A 20,964-nucleotide genomic window follows, 5' to 3' on the forward strand; every position below is an offset into this window, starting at 1 on the left:
CACGACGCGGAGGAGGCGACCATCCTCCCCGCGGCGCCGCTCACGCCGACGCGCCTCTGGCTGACGCTCTCGGCAAGCTACGTCGGCGTGTTCCTGGGCGCGCTGGACGCCTCGGTGATGGCGACGCTCGCGGCGCCCATCGCGTCCGAGTTCCGCTCGCTGAGCCTGCTGTCCTGGCTCGCGACCGCCTACCTGATCGCCAACGCCACCTGCCAGCCCCTGTCGGGCCGCCTGACCGACGTCTTTGGCCGGGGCAGGGGGCTCGTCTTCTGCAACGCCTCGTTTGCCGCCGGCAATCTGATCTGTGGGTGGTTTACCTCCTCGTTGCAACTGTCTTTATCCCGTTCGCGTGTCGCTTTGTTTTCATGCGGGACGGGCGGCGGCGGGCCGAGTGCGGCTGTGATGCCCCTGCTCGAAAGATGATGATGTGAATTGACCGTCGTGGTTGCTGACGCCCTCTCGGTTGGCTGTTAGGTGGCTTGGCGAGGGATGAGGGAACGATGATTCTGGGACGGGTCGTGGCAGGCATCGGAGGGGGCGGCTTGATGAGCATTAGCACCTTTCTGGCGTCCGATCTGGTGCCGTTGAAGAAGAGAGGGGTGGTGCAGGGGGTGGGCAATATCGCGTACGGGTGAGTGTTCTTTTTTCTTCCCGCTCGTAGCAGATTGAAGAGGATGTTGCTTGTGGTCGGTGTTGACGAGCATGCGTGTGCTCTTGCAGATCAGGGGCCATGCTGGGCGGCGTCCTTGGCGGCTTCATCAGCGACACCTCCTCTTGGGGTTGGCGGCTGGTGTTCCTCATCCAGGTGCCTGTAGTCGCGGCCTCGGGGCTACTGGTTTGGTATCTCGTGGATGTCCCGCCCAAAACCTCCAGCAAGTCAGTTCTGGCGCGCATTGACTTTGGCGGCTCTTTCCTAACGGTGGGCTTCCTTGTCCTGTTGCTTCTCGGGCTGAACGCGGGCGGTAACGTCGTGCCCTGGACCGACCCGCTGGTCCTGACGACCATTCCGCTGGGTATCGTCATGCTGGTTGTCCTGGTATGGTGGGAGAGCCGCGCCAAGCAGCCCATCATCCCGGTCCGACTGCTGCTCGATCGGACGGTGCTCACGGCTTGCATCACCAACTTCTTGGGGTATGTTCTTACCCTCCTTACCCGCCCGGGCCCGCGAGTGCTGACTGAGAGGTGATGAAGCACCATGGTGGTGATGATGACCACGTTCTACGTGCCACTGTATGTCCAAGTACTCGGGTTCACGGCGACACAAGCCGGTCTCCGGGTCCTGGCCTCCTCGTTCGGCGTCTCCGTCTCCTCTATCGGATGCGGACTCATCATGAAGAGGACCGGCAAATACGTCGGTCTTGGCGTAGCCGTGCTCTTGATTTACACGTTCGCCATGTGCCTCGTCGCGACGCTCGACGAAGATGCGCCGAACTGGGTCCCGTTCGTGGCCATGGCGCTCGTTGGCGGGGGCTATGGCGGAATGCTGACGGTCACGTTGCTCGCGTGCATTGCTGCTGTGGACCACGCGCATCAGGCCGTCATCACATCGGCCACGTACGCTTTCCGATCCGTGGGCGGGACCCTGGGCATCACGGTCGCGTCGGCCGTGTACCAGAACATCCTCAAGGCCCGACTGTGGGACCGGTTCGGAGGCCTGCCTGGCGCAGCTGAAGAGATTGAGCGAATCCGTGATGACCTGGGCGAGATTGCGAGGTTGCCCCAGGGCTGGCGCGACGGCGTCATAGCCTCGTTCATGGAGGCGTTCCGGGGCGTGTGGATCATGGCCTTGGGCCTGATCGTTGCTGGCTTGGTCAGCGTCTCGCTGATGAGGCAGCACAAGCTGCATTCGAACTTGGCGCGGCAAGAAGAATAAAGGGCGGAACTAACCAACGATCATCAAGACACAGATGAGGTAGACAAGGCATAGAAGCGAGACGAGGGAAATAAATGTCATAGAGACAATCGGTCATTTTGGGCCAGTCACAGATGTGCTGCCCAAACCACGCGTCAAGTCGGTGGCTGCCTGCCTAGGTCTGACTGCCTACCCAGTGACGTTGGTTCAGGGCCGCGGTGATTAGACTTCGGAAGCGTTTGAACCTCTCGTTAAGAGCGGTAGTAGAGAATGCCGATTCTACATGTAAAAATCAGGCCGCACTATCTAGCGGTACCTCGGGGCAGCGACGGTTCAGATCTGTGGCTACCAATCTGATTTACTTTGCCCCTATTCTGCAGAGCCGCCGCGGATACCACGCCATCCATCATGCTGGCCACGACCATGAACTTCGCGGAATGACTCCGTAGTATCCATGACAACACCAACAACACAAGACTACTTGAGATACGTACAATGCCCCATCATCCAACCCTTTACGCCAAATCATCTAATCATGAGACTCGCTCACTCCTCGTCGCTGCTCTCTACAATAAACCCCGCCCTCGCCCTCGGCCGTGCCCTCGCCGTCACCTTGGCAACAGGCACATCATCGTCCTCATCCTCCCGTCTCTCCCCATCCGCGGCCACCTTCTCCGCAGTGGCCATCGCCGTGCGGCTTGGGCTGGACGACAAGGGCGTGTCGTTGGTGACGACCTCGTCCTTGCTCGACTGCGTAGAACGCACATCGACGTCCATGCCGTCTTCCCCGGCCCGGTCCTCTTCCTCACTGCCGCTCCCGACCGGCCGAGCCGACTTCCTCCGCTTCCGCGCCCTCCTTGCTGGCCGCTCCTCCGACTCTAGCCCGCTGTCACTGGCAGTCGAGGAGGTGCCGGCATCCTCATCCTCGCTGCTCTCAGCAGGGCCCGCGTCGGACTTCCTTTTCCTTGTCTGCCTCGCCCGTTCCCTTCCCGTCTTACTACCGCCATCCTTCCCCTCGTGATCATCGTCGACACCACTGCCGTCCACCCCAAGCAATTCCTCCCATGTCGACATCTCCACGCCAGAGGGCTTGCTGCTCAGTCCGAAGCTCGCATTCTTCGCCTCCTGCCGGGCCAGCTCCTTGGCAAAGAATTCCCTGTCCCGTTCGTCATCGGACATGTCGTCGCGCGGATCGACGTACACCGCGCTCTTGATCTTGCGCGCTCGTTCGAGCTCCTTCTTGCGCCTTGCACGCGCCCGTTCCGCAAGCTGCTCATCGGTGAGCGGGGCCGGCTCTTCGCTGCCCTCGCGGCGCCGACGACCCCGACGCAGGCGCTTCTGGGCCGGCGGCTCGTCCTCGGCCGTCCGCCTGCGCACTGTGGGCCCGCCGGCGGGAAAGAGAATGCCGGTGTCATCGTCCTCGGAATTGTCGTTGACGAAGTCGTGGATGTCGCCACGGTCATCGTCGTCGTCATAGGCGGCGCGTTTGCGCGCGGCGGATTTCCGGCGGAGTTGATCCTCGGCAAGCGTGCCGTCCTCGAAAGTCGGGGGTGTGAACTCGGCTTGGTTGATGAGGGATAGGGTTTCTTTGAGGGCGTCGGCCGTGACGGTCCCTGGGATGATCCAGATCGAGTCGGGCGTCTCGTCGAGCGTCGGGGCGAGACGCTCCGCGCCGACGAGCTTCATCAGGAGGCGGAGGTGGGCGTTCTTGAACATGGCCGTGCGGCGGGCGTCGTTGTCAGGGCGCAATGTGGAATGAGGCGCCATCTTTGGTTCGCGTGCGGCTTCGCCGTCCGGCCTCTCGGTAGCCAGGGCTTGCTCGGCATTCTCCCAGGCGCGACGCTCCGCCTCGGCCTCGGAGATCTGCTTCTTTATCCATTCCAAGTGGTCCGTTTGGTTTCTGTCCAGCAGGACCCCGACGACGATGGCAATCTGCCGGTCGCGTTCCACCTCACGCTTAAATTCCAACTCGGCAGCTGGCCTGGGGTTGGCGGAGACTGTCTGCTTCTCGTAGCCATACTCCAAGTAGTGGGCCGTGCTGTTGGTCTTGGAGAAGAGCAGTTCGACGAAGAGGGCAGGCCGCTCCTCCAGCTTTCGCACGCATTTCCTGATGATCTGCTTGGCGAGCTCTTCCCACTCCTTGAACATAGAAGAATTCCTATCGAGAGGCTCGGGCCCCTTGATCATGTTGTAGAAGAGGTGGATGATGTCCAGCCGGAACAACATGGCGCTCATTTCTTGCTTGAAGGCGACCCGGTAGAAATACCGGTGGGCTCGCTTCAGCTGCGCGTCGTTGAGATCACGATAATACTGGGTGAAGGTGACGAAGGTATCAACCACACCCTGCGGGATAAACCGGAGGGCAAACCGCTTGAAGTCGAATTTCCTTTCCTGACTGGTCTTCTCGGCCTGCCTCGCGTCGTCTGCCGAGTCGTCTTCGCTGTCGCCGTGATCGTCATCAGCTGCCTGCTGTCCTTCCGCCCTGGCTGCCTTCTTCTTCCGCCGCCTTCTCTTGCGAGAACGAACGTGCAAGTCAACGTTCTGCTTGGAGTAGGCCTCGAGGATGCGGACGAAGGTGTGGGTGAGCTCGGTACAGGCATCCAGGTATTCGAATCCCTGGTCTTTGTACGTGCGCACAATGTTTGCTATCGTGTCGTGCGTCGTCTCCTCGTAGAAAAGCCGGCTGAGGATGTTATCAGCAATCTCCTCGTCCTCTTCGTTGCCGGATTGGGACATCTCCTGGACGGTGAGGAGGATCTGCGTCAAACAGCGCATGACAGTGGTCAACAGCCGCCAGTCCTTGTCGCCATAGGCCCGGTCCAGGGCACGGCTGATGCTGATAAACATCTCTTGGCTTAACACTTCTGCGACGAGGTTGAAGCTTCCCACCTCGTCCCCAGTCGAGGGCTGTTTGGATTCCTTCTGGGCGTTTCTGCGCGCCCGCTCGGCCTCCAAGAACCAGGCTACCAGGTAGAAGAACTGGCTGTGGTGATACTGAAGCACATGCGGCGCGTCCCTGTCCAGTGACCTCCTCACATGGCCGAACAGGGGGTTGAACCCCGAGTCTAGGAACTCGGACACGAAGTCCTGGAGTTGCTTCCGGGCCCTCTCGTCGAGGTTTACTGGCGGGCCCAGATCTTTCGACTCGATATCCTCTTTCCTCGCCCGCCTGGGCGGCTTGAAACTCTTGCTGCTGTCCATCTTCCTCTCGCGAGTCGCCGCATCGAGCAGGGCGTCTTGGCCCGAGACGGTAGAGAGCTTGCCGCTCTCCCGCCTGACCCAGATCATGGTGCCAAAGCGGCTGTGGCGCGTGGGCGCGTTCTTGTTGTACGACCTCAGCATGGCGGCCTCCTTCTTCATGGCGGCGGTCAGTTCCTCGGCCTTGATCCTGTGCAGCTGCTTCTCGCTCACGAAGAGCTTGCTCGAGTCGACGCGCTTGACGAGATGAAAGATGATCTCCATCACGACCACGTCCTCGGTCCGGAAGTCGTCACCCATGTTGGACGCCATGGTCAAGAGGGTGAGTAGGACGTCTTGGTAGGAGAAGGCGTCCACAAGAGCGGAGCGAGAGACGTAGGTCTCGTCGCCGTCGCCTTTGACGCCCGGCGGAGGACTGATCATGGCAATGTTCCTCAGGAAGTACAGGATCAGCTTGATGATGCCCTGGTCGCGGGCCGACCTGTCCCCGCTGGCCAGGGCCATGGACGGGAGCGCGACTCTGACGGCGGTGCCGAGGATGGGGGCGGCATCGAAGTTGAGGATGGCTCGCTTGTAGCCCAATTGTGCGAGCTGGAGCACGGGCAGGTGGCGGTGGTGGTTGACAGTCATGGTCTCGCGGTCCTTCTCGATGGGCCAGGTGAGCGGCACCATGATCTCGAAGCAGGCCAGGGCGATCCTCGCTTTGTACTTGCTGGCGCTGTCGTTCGGCCGCCACGTCGCCAAGATCTGCAGCAGGTCGGTGCCGACCAGGTTCGCCTCGGCCAGGCAGCGAGCGACGTCCATGCGGTTCAGCTTCTCGTCATAGAAGCGGATCCATTTCTTGAGATCGCGCAGGACCTCGAGAGCGTCGTCGCCAAGTTTGTAGCCATCGTCATCGTCGATGCTGTAACCACCGAGCTAGCTCCGCGTGTCAGAGATCGTCGGTCGCAGGGACACATAGAAGACGGTAGTGGCAAGCGACCTACAGCAGAGACCAGGCTGTTGATATGCGCCCGGACTTGCGGGTCCACCGTGTCGCTACTGAGCTCGGGGTCCTCCATGATGGACAGAACTCACGGAGAGGACGCAGAGGAAGGTGAAGGGTGGAACTCGGACATATGAATCAGCACTTTGTATCGCACGCAAGACCGAGCAGAAGTGACCTGGCGACTCCCGTCGTGATGAGGTTGCGTATGTTGCGTCGGGAATCCGGAGTCTCAACTGGCCGTTTACATTGCACAGGAAGACGCGTCGAAAGCCATCAATTGAGCAGCGCGACGCGTTCCCCCCATTAACATCACACAGTGCACTCATTATTCCCACGGTGCGCGTATAGGCGCTCCAGTGGAATTTAGTGTGCGCACTGTATCCGTAATGAGCTGAGGTACCTACCTGAACAGTTCAATTGGCTGGCATGTGAGTCGGCCAGATCAGCTCCACTCAAGGAAGATGAGACCGCGGGACTGACAGCCGAGGTTAGCCGTCAATGCCCTTCCTGCTTCCTGCTCCCTGCTTTGGAGCTGGTTGAACTTGATCACTTTCTCACATGTAACTCAACCATCCTTCACTCCAAGATGGCAGCTCCATTGGCATTGGCGCGACATGCGCTCCGGCTTTCGAATCGTCTGAGGTATTTCAGCTCGACCGCCGGCCGTGCTGCCGCTGCCGCCGAGGTGAAGCGGCTCGGCGTTGTTGGCGCGGGACAAATGGTGAACACCTGCTCTCTTTCCTCCTCCCTTCATGCTTCATGTTGGCTCATGCAAGCTCTCGCGCTCGGATAGCTGACTTCCGCGCTGTAACACAGGGTCTGGGCATCGCTTTGGTGGCCGCTCAGAAGGCGCAAGTGCCGGTCACGCTGGTTGACTCCTCGCAGGCGTCGCTGGACAAGGGCCTGGCGTTCGCAGGTTTGTGAGAGCCTGCACTCACCGCTCGCTGGGAACCCGTCTGCTAATCGGCTGCTTGCCGCAGAGAAGCTCCTCGCCAAGGACGTCGCCAAGCAGCGCATCACGCAGCAAGAGGCTGACGCCGCTCGCGCCCTGCTTGAGCCCACCACGTCCATCGACGATCTCTCCGCCGTCGATTTCGTCATCGAGGCCGTGCCGGAGATTCCCGAGCTCAAGTTCGACATCTTCGCCAAGCTCGCCCGCATCTGCCCTAAGCACGCCGTGCTTGCCACCAACACGTCGTCCATCTCCATCACCCGCATCGCCGCAGCCACCACCGGCGGCAACCCCAACGACACGTCCAACAGCTCGCGTGTCGTGTCCACCCACTTCATGAACCCCGTTCCGGTGCAAAAGGGGGTGGAGATCATTGCGGGCCTGCAGACCTCGGCCGAAACCCTCGAGACGGCTGTCGCGTTCTGCAAACGCCTCGGCAAGATCACTTCCCTCTCGGCCGACTCCCCGGGCTTTCTCGCCAACCGCATCCTGATGCCCTACATCAACGAGGCCATCATCTGCCTCGAGACGGGCGTCGGCGACCGCGATTCTATCGACGCTATCATGAAGAACGGGACCAACGTGCCCATGGGTCCGTTGCAGCTGGCCGATTTCATCGGTCTGGACACGTGCCTGGCCATCATGAAGGTGCTGCACACGGAGACAGGCGACTCCAAGTACCGGCCGAGCGTGCTGCTGCGGAAGATGGTGGACGCCGGGTGGCTCGGCAAGAAGAGCGGCAAGGGGTTTTACGACTACTGAATGCGTTGAGCGGCGCTGTACCGTGATGGCGTACAAGAGAGAAGGGACCGAGCGCTTCACACGCACAACGAAACAACACTATGGCGGCTCAGAAATGTAACGTCGACACGCGGACTCGGCGCTCACCAGATCCTGGGTCTCTGATTCGGCCCAGGGTAGGTTACGGACCGTCCAACCGTATGCCACCTTTGTTCGTGCCATAACACAACCCAAGAAGCGTCATGCGATTGGAAGCCTTGTGCGTCCGTCAGCCGCAGCCACCGTCGCAGCCGTAGCCGCGTCCTACCAATCGGACCGTCACTACACTTTACGTCGCCGTCTGGCTTCTATGAGAAGGAAACAAAAAAGGGGAACGGGGTTGGCGCCAAACAAAACAATACGACAGCACCGATCTAAGCAGAGAAGATGTTGTATGTGTCCACGAAAAAGGGGGCTCAAGAAATAGGGGCAGGGTGCTGTTTGTTGTTTGTTACCCAGTCATATCCGCCGCCATGGTTAGCCGAAATACACAGTAAACAGCCATATTCGTCCCTTGCATCCCCGCAGACTCGGCCCAATCTACCCCCGCAAAGTTCCGGTAGTGTTGAGATTGAAAGAGAATTGCTACAGCGTACCGGAACCCGGGAGAGGCTGCAGTCCGTCATTGCTGCATGCCCAGCACTTCCCGAGACATTATATTTGCGCCTGTCTGCGCGTGCTATTTCTAGCATCCCAAGTGCGTTCTGCTCAAGAGGGGCGACCCTTTAGGCTTCTTGCGGGGAGGCTATCACGGTGTTTCACGCCCAGCGGCTGGAACTTGGCTGCGCGCTCGTTCTATAGAGCATTTTGGGGCCGTAGCCGGCCACGGGAGTCGGGGAAACCTCCACACACGTTATCACCGCTGGGATCTCCTCTGTAAGATGACAGGGAAACGTTTCCCCGTGTCCTCCAGGGAGTCTCGTTCCAAGCGCAGTCTGAAGTACGCTCCGAGTAAGCACTCCGTTGACTTGGAGCGAGCGACGGGACGAACGGCGTCTCGTCATCCGTGAGCCGTGCAGCAAAGCAAGAATTTATCCCGTCGGCTGGGGCTTTTTGCCCCCTCCTTCCGATATTTATCTATCCCGGTGCGGGACAAGCAGGAGAGCAGAAGACTCGTCAGCCCTCGATGATTCCATCCCTCTTCGTACATACATGTTGGATACTTGGAGGACGGGGGAGAGGCAGAACTGCCAATTGCTATGGATGTGGACAAAGCTGCCCTCACGAGGCTTACAACGCTTACTTTTCTCATTGCCGGCAGCGTTCGCCGCAGAAAACGTGCCACCCCTCTTCTCTCGCATGCTCGATCGGGCCGCACACAGCGGACGGGAGGAAAACTCGCATATGCGCGAGGCTAGCGAGCGAACCGTCTCCTCACCCGGCGGCTTGTGCTGACCAAGGCTCCATACACACCAGACCCGTGGAGGGCGGGGAAGAGAGGGGGGGCTAGCAATATATTTTTTCATTATCGAGGAGCTTCGACAGGTCTAGAAGGACATGGCCAGCCATCTCGGCTCCGCAACAGGGACCTTCCAGCGGAGCATGCCCCCCTTGGACGTGTCCGAACCCAGAACCATCAGCGAGGAAGAGCGTGTAACGTGCCGGCAGCCGACACGTTGATGGGGTGCAAAGAGGAGCCGGACTGATCCCTTGATATAGGGGTATAGCAGGCGGCCGGCGCAGAGGAAACATGAACGGGGTGTTTCTGATACAAGCGGCCGGGGCCCGCGCTGACGTGCCCGCAAGGCGTCGCCGCAAGTCACGGCTCGGATGTAGTTCCGCGAATAAATGGCTCGCATACGGAAGGAGGAGCTGGTTTCCTGAAAGGGGAGGTCGCGCCAGAGTTCGAGGGCCGTCAGTCGTCAGTTGACATATGTAGAGCGTAACCGGGTGAGCCTCGCTCGGCGAGGCAGCGTCGAGACAGCCACAAGCCAGCCGTGAGCCATCCCGCCGTGCGGAGACAGCCCGTCCCGACGGAGTCCCAAAAGGGTCAACCGAACGTGCCTTGTTCCTGCGTGGAGCTCCACGCCATGCGAACCAGGCGCAGGACGGCACATCTGGGTCAGGTGGTGTTTTGCTCCCCCCACTCCCTTCCTCCCCATTTGCCTGCTCCAAACAGCTTTCAAGCTGCGGATGGGCTCAGGCACCCGGATCCAGGATCGTACGTCGCCGCCGAACATTAACGGGAGTGCAGTGGCGTCATTTGTAGGCCACTGAAGGGTGACGGATGACAGGTGACAGTAGATAGTCTGCGCCAATGATGCCTCCGGCTGTGGAAACAGCGTCGGCAAAAGGCCAGCACGGCTGGAGGGCCCATAAGGAACTGACAGTCCCGAGCTGACGTTTCGTCATTTATCCGCCGGCATGTTCCAGAGGACGGAGGCATGACCAGCAAGCCCAAGCAAAGGATCACCAAGAACGGAGATCTTCGCAGCCTGGAAGACGCCGGACGACACTGTGACGACTCTTGTGCACATCGAAGAGCGTCAAAATGCCAGTTATAACCAACCCGGCATTAGAACGATTATGACTGACCTGCTGGATGGGGCATCTCGGGCCCAGTCACGGAAAAACCGAGGGCGGACGGAATGCTGTAGAACGGAAACTCTCTCCCGGACCTGTCGGATGCAGACCGCCCATGGGGTATTGGCCTCGCTCACTCACGGACCTTGTGCCTCGATCATCCATGGCAATGTGATGCTCGAGGAAAATATTCGGTCTCCAGACAGACGCCTTGATCTAAGACGTAGGAGAGGGCCCGTCTCAAGGCTTAATCCGGACAAGACCCTCTCAGCTTCGCGAACACGGGTATCGGGGAGGCTGGTGTGTTTGTTTCCCGAAACAAACGCAGCGGGGATGTCGGGACCCGGAGACCAGCCCGATCAAAGGGCACATGCCCGATGACTTGAACCCAGGTCGTTTGCCTCGCTTCTGCAGTTTCAATATACTACTGCAGGACGCAGCGAGCCTGAGCGCATTCTCTGCTACCATGTTGTGCTCCTGGGCGCGCAGGTTCGATCGCGCGCCTCCATGGAGCCATGGCCAGGTTGGGCCCACGCCGGCCCAGACTCTCGACAACCTGGGCAATACCGGCGTGGCGTCGAGGGCTCGTTGCCTGGTAGCCGGCTGGTTGGGGCGCTCGTACACTAGCGTATGGCACGTCTCCCTAACATCATCACGGCAGGACACATGCTCAGACAGCCAACCCATACCGTGATTGGAAGGTCGAAATACGCTCCAGATCCCTGTGGCGGGATATTGCCCACGAACAGTACGACTCGCAGCCGCCCTGACTCCTCACTTGAGAGGCGGGAGGGGCGTCCACCGTAGACGTGTGGGCCCCGCCGACCCAGGGCTTTCCGTATGCAATCCGCGCGGGTTGATACTTGGATGATGTCTGGGGTGCTGAGGCTCCGGTGTCGCGGTCAGCGCATGGCACGCGGGATTTGACCATGCGCCTCGGGAAGCATCATGCCCTCATCCGGACGCAGCCGGGACCCCTCAGAAGAGGAGAAAAACGGCCAAGGAGCGTCTGGAAGAGGACCGTGTTGTTGGGTATGTGGGCCATCTCCCTGTCGACAATGCCGAAACGCTCACACTGCATGCCACCGCCCGTGGCTGCACGATGTTGCACATTCGAGCCAGTGTTGTGATCCGTGGACTCCAAGGCCACGGTTACGCCGCGGTGTCCAGGATGCGATACCTGGCTTGCAGCAAAACCGACAGGTTCCTCGTGACACCGGAAGGCGATTGGCTGCTTTGGCGTAAGCGGTGTTGTTCCAGGCGCCAACTGGTACATAAAAATAAGTAGTGAGCACTTCCTCCCGGTTACCATCACTCAGAGCGGCCGAGAATTGCGCCTAGAGCGTGCTAGGGATTGGGTTTTGGGGGAAGCAGAAAGAGGGTAGGGGTTCGCGGTCTGTTCATGAGCGGCAACGGTGGTTCTCGACCGCTCAAGCAAGAGCAACTTGCATGAATTGCTTGACAGTGGGAAAATGCGGGAAAAGAGGGTGCTTCTCCGGCCCGCGCGCGCGAAAGGAACCCGAGCTATCCTGCTAGGTGATAATCCCAACGTCCACAAGGGAGAATCGTAAGAATGTCCACGGCGACGAGGGAGAATCCTTCTCCCCAAACCACCAGCACCCCCGGGCACAGTCAGGAATGTTGACGAAAATAAGGTCCTCCACAGCACCGCTTGCAGACCGAGCGGTCGGAATGTCCCCACAACTGTAGAAACGAATGGTTCGATGAAGCAACCTGCCGGAGGCGTGTCCGCGAGCTGAACCTCATCCAACAAGCAGCCTTAGTTGGGTTGAACTGAATTTGATGCCGTCCATCGCCCTCCCTGTCTTGAGGCCGCGGGGCGTGCCGTATAAGCAACAGCATCCTACCAGGAACGGAGTTGCCCGGTGGCTAAAGGGGCGGCAGAGTGCAGCGTCGCCATCACCCGGGGTCCGTAGATCTTCTCGTCCGACGTTTGCGCGGGTTTCTTCTTGTGACAGTACACCCAGCCTCCGAGCCGGAAGCCATGCTGGTGGTGTAACGTTCGTATTTGTGCAACGGCGTGTTGTGGCAGATGTTCGTAGTTCTGAATCTAGACCCCAAAACCGAAGGCGAGTGTGAAGACGGGAACACCCTTGCCGACAGCGGGTCGTTTGCGGCAAGGATAAAATAACATAAAATAAAGGTTTTAAAAAAGGGAGACATAAATGTCTCAAGGCGAAGAGAAAAGAAGAAGACAAGGTTCCTCTCTCCAGCCACGAGTTGCGCTTGGGAAAGAAAGTCGTTTCTCTGGCTCGCCGGTGTCTGAAATTCTGAATTCTCTCAGTGGAGGTTGCTGCAGCTTCGTCTTACAGACGGACGCGGTTGTGCAAACACCCAACGGTTAACGTAGAGCGACAGGTTGATTCCCACACGCTGTCCGTTCCGTCTCGGAGTGGCACGGGTTGCAGAAGGGCTGGTTCAGCCTCGCGCCACAAACAGCCTGCCAGAGCCGCGAAGGAAGCTACGATGGAGACGTGGGCTGCCGTTTGCAAACAGCGATCCCATGAGCCCACGAGCCCCGGCAAAGCACGTGAGTCACCATGAAACTTCCCGTCGGGACCGACAGGACGGCATGTCGGTGGCATCGCCTCGGCCCCGGCAATTCCGAGACCTCACCCAGGCCAGAATGGTATACACATGTAGTGTAAAGCCGCACAGAGCGCGCCGAAGACTGGTTTCTTTCCCCTGGCCGTTCAATGCACAACATGGCTCAGCAGCCGCAGTCGTGGCTGGAAGTCGTTTCACCGCCTCAGGAATGGAACGAAAGCCTCAGTTAGATCCCCGTTAGATCGGAGGTCTCTTTGGCTGGATCCGCCTGACGACTTGCGTCGCCGTCTTTCACGATGCACTGTAGAACCCCAGGCCCCGGCATACTCGAAAAAAACAGCCAACATTTTTGGCGACGGAGGGTGCCGATGCTGACGATAGTTAACCACTGTGGTAGAATGGCCGGTGCAAAACCTATGGTCGCTGGAGCCATTCATATGGTCAGACGCCGCCAACTGCAGAACCCAAGGTCGAATTTTTGGCCAAGGTTTCGTGTTTTGCTTGTCGAGAAGGACGGCGGAGTTGAATGGCTTCGAGAGGAAAGGTGAGCCGGGCCGAACAGCGGAACTCGCATCGTCATGTCCGGGCCCTTGCTCGATGATCGTCGCCAATGGGAGCGGTTTGGGAATAGCTCAGGAGCATCTCACCGGGCGCCGAGTCGGATCTCGTCAGTGGCTGTCTCACAAGCACCCGCCTTCCCGCCGCGCTATTCCCAATGTGTGCGCCCTTCCAGAAGCCGCCCGGAACGGCCAATCGGCACAGTCCTGTGTGCTTGTTCGAGCGCCACCACGAAGGGCAGCTTGAGCCGAACGAGCATGACGATCAGCTATCCATTATACTAGTATACCTCTCGCAGCTTGGGGGACGACGGCGGTTTTACGTTAGCGGGCGTTGTGGCTACCCAATGCAGGTACCGTAATCAACGTTAGACGCCGTACTGTATGTATGTAATGTAATCCGTACATACATACAGCACCTCAACCTCACTGTTAGCAGCCTCTGGCCGGTTGCAGCTTGGCCAGGATTGGTGGAGTCGGACTGCCTAACAAGCCTGGCTGGCTCAAGCAAGCATCAGGTACTGCACAATCCTCTAGTGTACACTAGCCACCGGTCCTGTCCCTGGCCCGATCTTGCGCCAGTGCAGGCCCAGATTCCCTGCTCACGCTCGCAAACCTAGTACCTCTTGTGTATTTTATTTGTAAGGTGCATGTACTGAATACTCGGTATGTTCCGAATAATGCGTATTCCATACGGAATACAAGGACTGATTCCGTATTCCTCGGCTCTTGTTCGAGTGACGAAGCTACGCTCCGTATCTGTGCACTTGCTCAAACTTAAATTCTTCCCCAACAAGTTTGCAGCAAAGAAAGCCTCGCAAATCGAACGCCGGCAGGATACAATCGATGATGCATCACGATGAGCAAAACCACACGCCGTTCTGTACCGTCCCGTTCGAAGTCCCGCTCAGCTCCCGCCAGAGGCCGAAGCCCTGACGGTTCATGTTGTGTAGGGCTCTACGGAGAGTAAAAACGAAGTGGAGAGAAATCTCAACCTGCGGTTTGCCAGATGTGTCATTCAAAGCCACTGTGACACAGCGTCTTTCATACTTGCATGCTTTCTTCGCGACGGGCCAGGGCTTGTCTCGACGGGCCTAGATGGCACCCATGCCCCATCACCGGCCCGAGCCTCGACGCACGCAAACACCGGGCTGCCGAGCTCCTCCAGAGATCAGGGCGAGGAGGAGGAGTTAACGAAAAGAAGAATGGCTGCCTTTATTGCCGGCTTGTTGCCGCGTTTTAACGTGCTGTGGGCTCCCATGGAAAACGCCTGGAAGGAAGTCGGTGACGGGAGCTACACGGTACACAATAGGTCAGGGGCTGTGTGTGCGGTACATTCACAGGAGGAGGGTATGTGCAAACATAACAAGCTGATGCTCCACCCGTCAGTCCTGCGCATCTCGCTGCCGCTGCCACGGCCGCGCCGGCCGGGTGGCTCCAAATCTGAGCCGGTTGGGGAGGCTCGTCGCCCTACGCTAACGGCAACGTTAGCTTGTCACAGGATGACACCCCTGATGAAACTCTGCTAACTTTCCGTACCCTTGCAGGGCAAAACATGCCAGCCGAAAGCACGGACTCCAGCCGTCTTTCGCTACGCAAACGCTAGGGCGTGTGGCGGCGAAAGAAGCTTCCACCGTTGCCAGCTGTCTCGGACGCCCTAGTCTGCTCCGGCCTGTCGCGACACCCTTCACGCGTCGGCCTTCCAGCTCAATGCGACCCTCTGGCTGCACGACACCTTGCCGCAGGTCCGCTTACCACTGCTCTCCTGGATTTCCCGCCCTCTGGTCGCACGAAACCCAACGAAAGCCGTTTTTTTTTCTGCTGCCCAGACGTCTAGATGGCCGCAGCGCACCAAATCAGCCTGCGGCTTGTTCGGCGTTGCTTCCCACCATCTCCGGTGACTGCGGGTCCCGTCTCACTCTAGTATACCCCCGCCGACGACTTCGCTTCCCCGATCTCTTCCCCAGAAAATAGACTCCTCGGCCGCGTCGGCATTGGGCATTGGTTCTGGTGAGAAAGCGGATCGCAGTCAGGGCAGAGTGCGACGGTACAGCCTGATCAAATGCCGCGTGTGTTGTGTCAAAGCAGCCCACCCACCGCTTAGCCACTGCCGCGCCCCCTTCGGGCCTGCTGGCAGTCGGTACACTCAACAGCTCGACAAAGTACAGTACCTGTAAACGGTCGCGTGAAGCGCGAAGCGCTGCGTGGCTCCCCGCGCGTCCCATTGGCGTTCCTGTGTTGGCAGGAGAAGCGGTCTCAAGCCGGACTGAACGGCCAGGGGATACCCTCTCGTCCCGTCCGCATCACGGTTGTTCCTGATTCCGTACTGCGGTACATAGACCTCTTCAACAGTGGGCGGGATCGCTTGATGCAGGGCTGCCTGTGCCAGGCTAAATCGCCTGGCATTGAGGGCTGCCGTTCGGAGCTGGGTACAGACAAGCCGTCTAACCACCTTCCAAATCGGCACAGGACAGCGGACGGCACACCGCCGACGCTGCTCGCTGCTACGCTGCCCTCCACCACAACCGCTTCGAGCCTCTGGCTGGGGCCTTGAACCTTGGTTCAGATGCCGGCAAGGAGAGAAAGATCTGCTCGTCAGTGATCTTCCATCGCGCCCTGTCCCCATCCGTCCAACTTGGGTCAGGGGTGGGGGCCAGCATCACAACGGCCCAACCCCCCAGCCAGAATTGCCGTTTTCGAGCAGCCGCCGCCCCGATCTTGCCAGTCAGGCTCAGGCTCCGCTTGCTGGATGCATCCGGCACTGTCACTGTATCTACCCACGCCCCCTGTCGATCTGCATCCACACCTTCACTACACTACGCCCGCCCGGACTTGCAGCACCGTACGTACACTACATACGTAGTTATGTGCGTACACCACGGATTACATACGACAAACAGGCAACAGGCACCCGCTCAGGGCTCACCCCCTCCCCCCCGGCTCCGGGGAGGGCAAAGCCTGCGATTGGCCTGAGGTGATGGAACTCCAACAACGGTCATGCTTTTCTTCCGTGGAGTCGACGCGGAGCTCATGTGGACCAAGGACCAATCAGCCAGACGCAACTGCTCCAGCCGAGATGCCATGCGCGGCTTGTACCTCTCTCTGTGCATCACCGCGAGTGTCCATCGGCCTCGTGCGCCGGGCTGCTGGCTTGTGGAGAGCTCGGGTTTGTTTGTGCCCCTCGCTGCAACAAGGTATGACCGGTCATTCGATTCCTGGGTGAGATGTCCCGACAAGGAAGGCCGGAATTCTCTCACAGAGCCTTCAAAAGCGAAAGTCACGCACCGGCCATAGCTCGTGGGTGAACAACGACACTGTCTCGTCTGTCTGGGCTTGGGATCGGGTGTCTGCGCGGGTGCCATTGGCCCAAGAGGTCCTCGCCTATCGCCTGTCCTGCCCATGCTTTCATGCACACAGACGAAGCGCGTCCTGCCCAGCACTGCTCTGTATGTACTGTGGCATGCCCGGGTCCCCGCGCAAAGCCTGCTGTGCCTTGTCCCTTCTCTGCGTTCCTCGCTGAGAAACCACCTCCCCGCCGCTCGCTATACGTTCGTCTAGGCATAGGCGTCGCCCCAGCCCGTTTTGACCAAGCACAGCTTGGCTTCTTTGCATGGCAGCAGTGGCCCCCGGTTGGTTCCATCGAGGCCCTGGCACGGCATTAGCCATTCAGCCGAGAGATCTGGTACGGCCAAGCAGTCTTTCACTATAGCCCCGTCACTCACTCGCCTCGACCCTGGATCGCAGAGGGGCCCCCCGGACACAGAAGGTTGTGGCTCAGCCCACCCCATCTGCCGCAGTGTACTGTGGTAGGAATCCGATATTATTATAGCAGAGTCCACGGCTTCGCGGGTTTCGACTTATCGAGAGATCCGACCCCAGGCCCGGCCCTAGTCGACCCGCCGTTGACTCGCCATAGTTCCCGTCCTCTGTCAGGTACCAGGTACCCTGTCCCTCCTCCTCCATTGTTGCAGTTGCCCATGCAGACCCTGCAACTCTTTTCGGCCTTGCTCCGAATGGCCTGCGCTCTCCACCGGTATTAATCTCACCTCTATCCCACGTTCGAACAGGGTACCGGTGGAACGCGGGTCTTAATACCGCCTCGCCAGCTCTCAGGCGCGCCTAGCTCCCTCCTCTGCTCCGTTTCCAAGAGGATATCATTCACAGAATAGCCCCGCCGAGCGTCGGTTGACCCGCCTCTGGACTTCATACAAGTTGTCCTGCTGTCTCTGGCACCGCACCCCGCCTCTTCGACCGATCCACGATTCTCTTGGACATCACGCACTCGACCAAGGTTGGTAGTGACCAGGACTCAGCGTCGTTCGTAGATCACCGGATCCAGAAACGGACCCCGCTGTTTCCCGTCCTCTCTCCAAGGCCCGGCGGCCCCCGTCTGATCTTCGTTCTGACTGGTGGGACTTGCCCTCCGGTACAACGCACTCGAATACGCCGGGAGAGAAACTCGCGTGTTCGACCAACCGCCTCCTCCCTTGCTGTCTTCAGGCAGCGTCCCAGTTTGATCTCTGGGGAAGGCCAGCAAAGACGCAGCAGACGCATCCCCTAGCGCACATTCTTCTCCAGAGGACGCCGATCTGCTGGGCAGAGGAACAGGAAACCGCCGCAAACGGGACTTTGGAGGTCCTGGAGGCAGAAGGTCCACCTACCCGCTGTCTTCGCTTGTGATGGGCATTTATCGTCTCTGACTGCCGGTGCGGGACTTCGACGCTCGTTCAACTTCTCTACCGCTTGTCGTTCGTTTAACCGGCAACCGCCCCTTAAGTCGTCGATTACGCAACTTGGGCCAACGCGACGCCCGCACCTCAGCCAGCCACGACTCCTCCTTAACGACATTCAAACGACAGCCGATTCCAAATGCTTGTTACCAGGCACACTGCCACGGAGCAGAGCCCTTGGTCCATAAGCAAGTACGAGACCGCCTTTTGCAAGTCCGCGGAGAGATTACGCATGTCCAACAACTTCGACGCCGTGACGCAGTCAGACTGGCAGGGTCAGTACTCGTTCCTCCCGCCAGGCGACACCAACATCTTTTCACAGCCATATGAGCATGTGGCCAACTCGGCCGAGAGCGCGGACGCTCAGGCGCAGCCGCGGACGGTGACTGCCGCGTCAGGCGAGGCGCCGAAGCCCGACAGCTCGCCTCTCGGCCATCGCATCGATCCCCTAGGTCTGCGGCAGCCGAAACAGCCGTCCCCGATTCCCGAGCAGCCGGAGACCCAGGCAGAGCAGTATGCACCGAAGCCGGCTGAGCCGGGCCACGAAGAGTCACTGGTCTCGACAGAGACGCCCAGCATGTCCCTTGGGTCGAACCCCCTGAGCTCGGTGTCCTCGGCGGGGCAAGGCTCTGAGACGGCACCAAGCCACTCAGGCAATGAAGGACAGGTTGCTGCCAAAGAAGACGACGACCAAGTGGTGGAGGACGAGGTAATGGTAGAGGGAGACGGCGAGGGCGAAGCGCAGCCCCCGGCTCAAACGCCGGCCGAGAGGACAGCGCAGCGACGGAAGATGAAGCGTTTCAGGTACGCGCCTCGGAGGTTCTCTTGCATGGAGAATGAAAAAAGAGGGAGGCTAATCCATCACAGGCTTACCCACCAGCAAACGCGGTTCCTGATGAGTGAATTTGCCAAGCAGCCACATCCGGATGCGGCACACCGAGAACGGCTCTCGCGCGAGATCCCCGGGCTCAGTCCTCGCCAAGTTCAGGTGTGGTTCCAGAACCGGTAGGGTCCATTCAACACACTACATCAGGCCCAGCGCGCCGGAACATTTTTGACGTGCTGATCCGAGTGCAGGCGGGCCAAGATTAAGCGTCTGACGGCCGACGATCGCGAGCGCATGATGAAGATGAGGGCGGTCCCGGAGGATTTCGACAGCCTGAGCGCGCTGCATTCGCCATACGGCGCAGTCCACGGCTTGGGAGGGCCGATTACCTCGCCGGTAGATCTCGGCGCTCACTCGTATGCCGACCACATGATGCGGCCTCTCATGGTGGACGTGCGGCGCCATGATGGCGAGGACCACCTCTCCCCAACCGGCCTCAGCCCGGCGTTTGGGGGCATAGGTTTTGGCCCCTCAGGGGGACTAAGCACGCCGGACATGCTCTCTCCGATCTCGCCAACCTCCACAGATCACCGTTATGGCTACCCGAGCCATCTGTCAACCGCGTCGTTGGGTGGTGCCGGGCCGAGGACATCTAACCCGTTTGCGCGCCAGGGCAGCCTCGATTCCGGGATGCAGCTCCATGGCCACCACGCGCGGCAACAAATACGACCATTGCAGCCGCTTCAGCTCCGCGACACCCTGACAAGGTCGCGGTCGGATACTCTCCAGTCGCCGCTTCGGACGAGCATGTCGTGGAAGGGCGATGCGATCGATTACACCACCTACCACGGAGGGAACTCGTCCCCCCAGATAGGGAGCCGGCAACATAGCCTCTACCAACAAGACCCGGTGGGCGGCACCTCGACTGGTGGTCTGGGTCCATACGACTCGACCAACTATTCCGGTACGGCTCCCCAGGAAGTTCTCAAGGCGGGCAGGGGGAGGGATGGGGGAGTGGAAGGGGGGGCTTGAATACGCCGACAGCGGACTACTGGCTAACAGCGGAGATCATACAGGCTCTACCGTCCAGTCGCCGACCCACTACTCCAGCTTCCAGTCATCGAGCCTGCAGTCCAGCCAGCAGCGGGGGTCACGCCTGCGGGCCGCATCGGCGTCTCTTCCCTTGGGATTGGATCTGCGCACGCAGTTCAGGTCGGCCATTGGGTCCGGCGGCCTGGCGACCACGGCGCATTCTCCCGGGCCGCGGACGCCATCGACCTCGCAGCTCGGCGGCGGCGGCGTCTCGTCCAGCTACACGGGCAGCTTCCCCTCGGCGCCGCTGACGGCACCCGTCGACTTCTCCCTCCCGCGAACGTCCGGCTTCCGGACGTCGACGACAGACTACTCGATGCCGCAGATGAGCGCGCCGATCGCGCCGCCCAACGACTTCTCGCAGGCCTTCCAGGCCAGCCTGTCCGGCGCGAGCGCCGCGCGGACGCCGATGAGGGACACGTTCGGGGGCGGCCCGCTCGGGCTGGGCCAGGGCCAGAGCGCGGGAGCGGCGGACCGGCCGGACGAGTATGCGCACGACCCGCTGGGCATGAAGCGCAGACGCAGCTTCACCACGGGCTCGTCTTCCGTGGCGACTACCGGGGCTGGCGCCTACGGAAGCACAGCATAAATGAGGGCAGGCGGTTGCGAAAACGGACCATGTTACGAGGTGGGAAAAAAACAGCACCACTCGGAAATATCCCCGGTTCGCTTTATCATGCTTCCTTCGATTCGGTTCGGTTCGGTTCCTGGGCAGATGTGCTGCTCTTTCGCTTCCCCACGAGCTTCGATTCATTCTTCTCCCTTTTCACTTGGTGCCGACTTGGTTCGATTCGATCCAGAAGCGATAATATGTTCGCATACTTCTGTTAACCCATGGAAAAACCTGACGGCCAACCTTCCCAAATCCTCTCCAACGCTGCCTCGGAGCCGGAGACAT

General features: G+C 59.8%; 4 protein-coding genes across 4 annotated transcripts; 3 read left to right on the forward strand and 1 right to left on the reverse strand.

Annotated features, from left to right (window-relative positions):
• Nucleotides 1-450: 450 nt before the first annotated feature.
• THITE_2107320 (uncharacterized protein) lies at nt 451-2,136 on the forward strand. Its single transcript, XM_003649053.1, has 3 exons — nt 451-631; nt 721-1,131; nt 1,192-2,136. Exons 1-3 carry the CDS (start codon nt 501-503, stop codon nt 1,871-1,873), a joined length of 1,224 nt encoding a protein of 407 aa, XP_003649101.1. The 5' UTR covers nt 451-500; the 3' UTR covers nt 1,874-2,136.
• Nucleotides 2,123-6,293, reverse strand: THITE_2107323 (uncharacterized protein). Its single transcript, XM_003649054.1, has 2 exons — nt 6,037-6,293; nt 2,123-5,968 (listed from the first exon to the last, which is right to left on the reverse strand). Exons 1-2 carry the CDS (start codon nt 6,109-6,111, stop codon nt 2,399-2,401), a joined length of 3,645 nt encoding a protein of 1,214 aa, XP_003649102.1. The 5' UTR covers nt 6,112-6,293; the 3' UTR covers nt 2,123-2,398.
• Nucleotides 6,294-6,474: 181 nt separating this feature from the next.
• Nucleotides 6,475-7,955, forward strand: THITE_2107325 (uncharacterized protein). The gene is made up of 3 exons (XM_003649055.1): nt 6,475-6,759; nt 6,855-6,954; nt 7,019-7,955. Exons 1-3 carry the CDS (start codon nt 6,625-6,627, stop codon nt 7,750-7,752), a joined length of 969 nt encoding a protein of 322 aa, XP_003649103.1. The 5' UTR covers nt 6,475-6,624; the 3' UTR covers nt 7,753-7,955.
• An 11,016-nt stretch (nt 7,956-18,971) lies between these two features.
• THITE_2107332 (uncharacterized protein) lies at nt 18,972-20,778 on the forward strand. Its single transcript, XM_003649056.1, has 3 exons — nt 18,972-19,153; nt 19,226-19,938; nt 20,051-20,778. Exons 1-3 carry the CDS (start codon nt 19,044-19,046, stop codon nt 20,653-20,655), a joined length of 1,428 nt encoding a protein of 475 aa, XP_003649104.1. The 5' UTR covers nt 18,972-19,043; the 3' UTR covers nt 20,656-20,778.
• The last annotated feature ends 186 nt before the right edge of the window (nt 20,779-20,964 follow it).

The sequence above is a fragment of the Thermothielavioides terrestris genome, chromosome 1, assembly GCF_000226115.1.
Source record: "Thermothielavioides terrestris NRRL 8126 chromosome 1, complete sequence".
Taxonomy (NCBI): domain Eukaryota; kingdom Fungi; phylum Ascomycota; class Sordariomycetes; order Sordariales; family Chaetomiaceae; genus Thermothielavioides; species Thermothielavioides terrestris.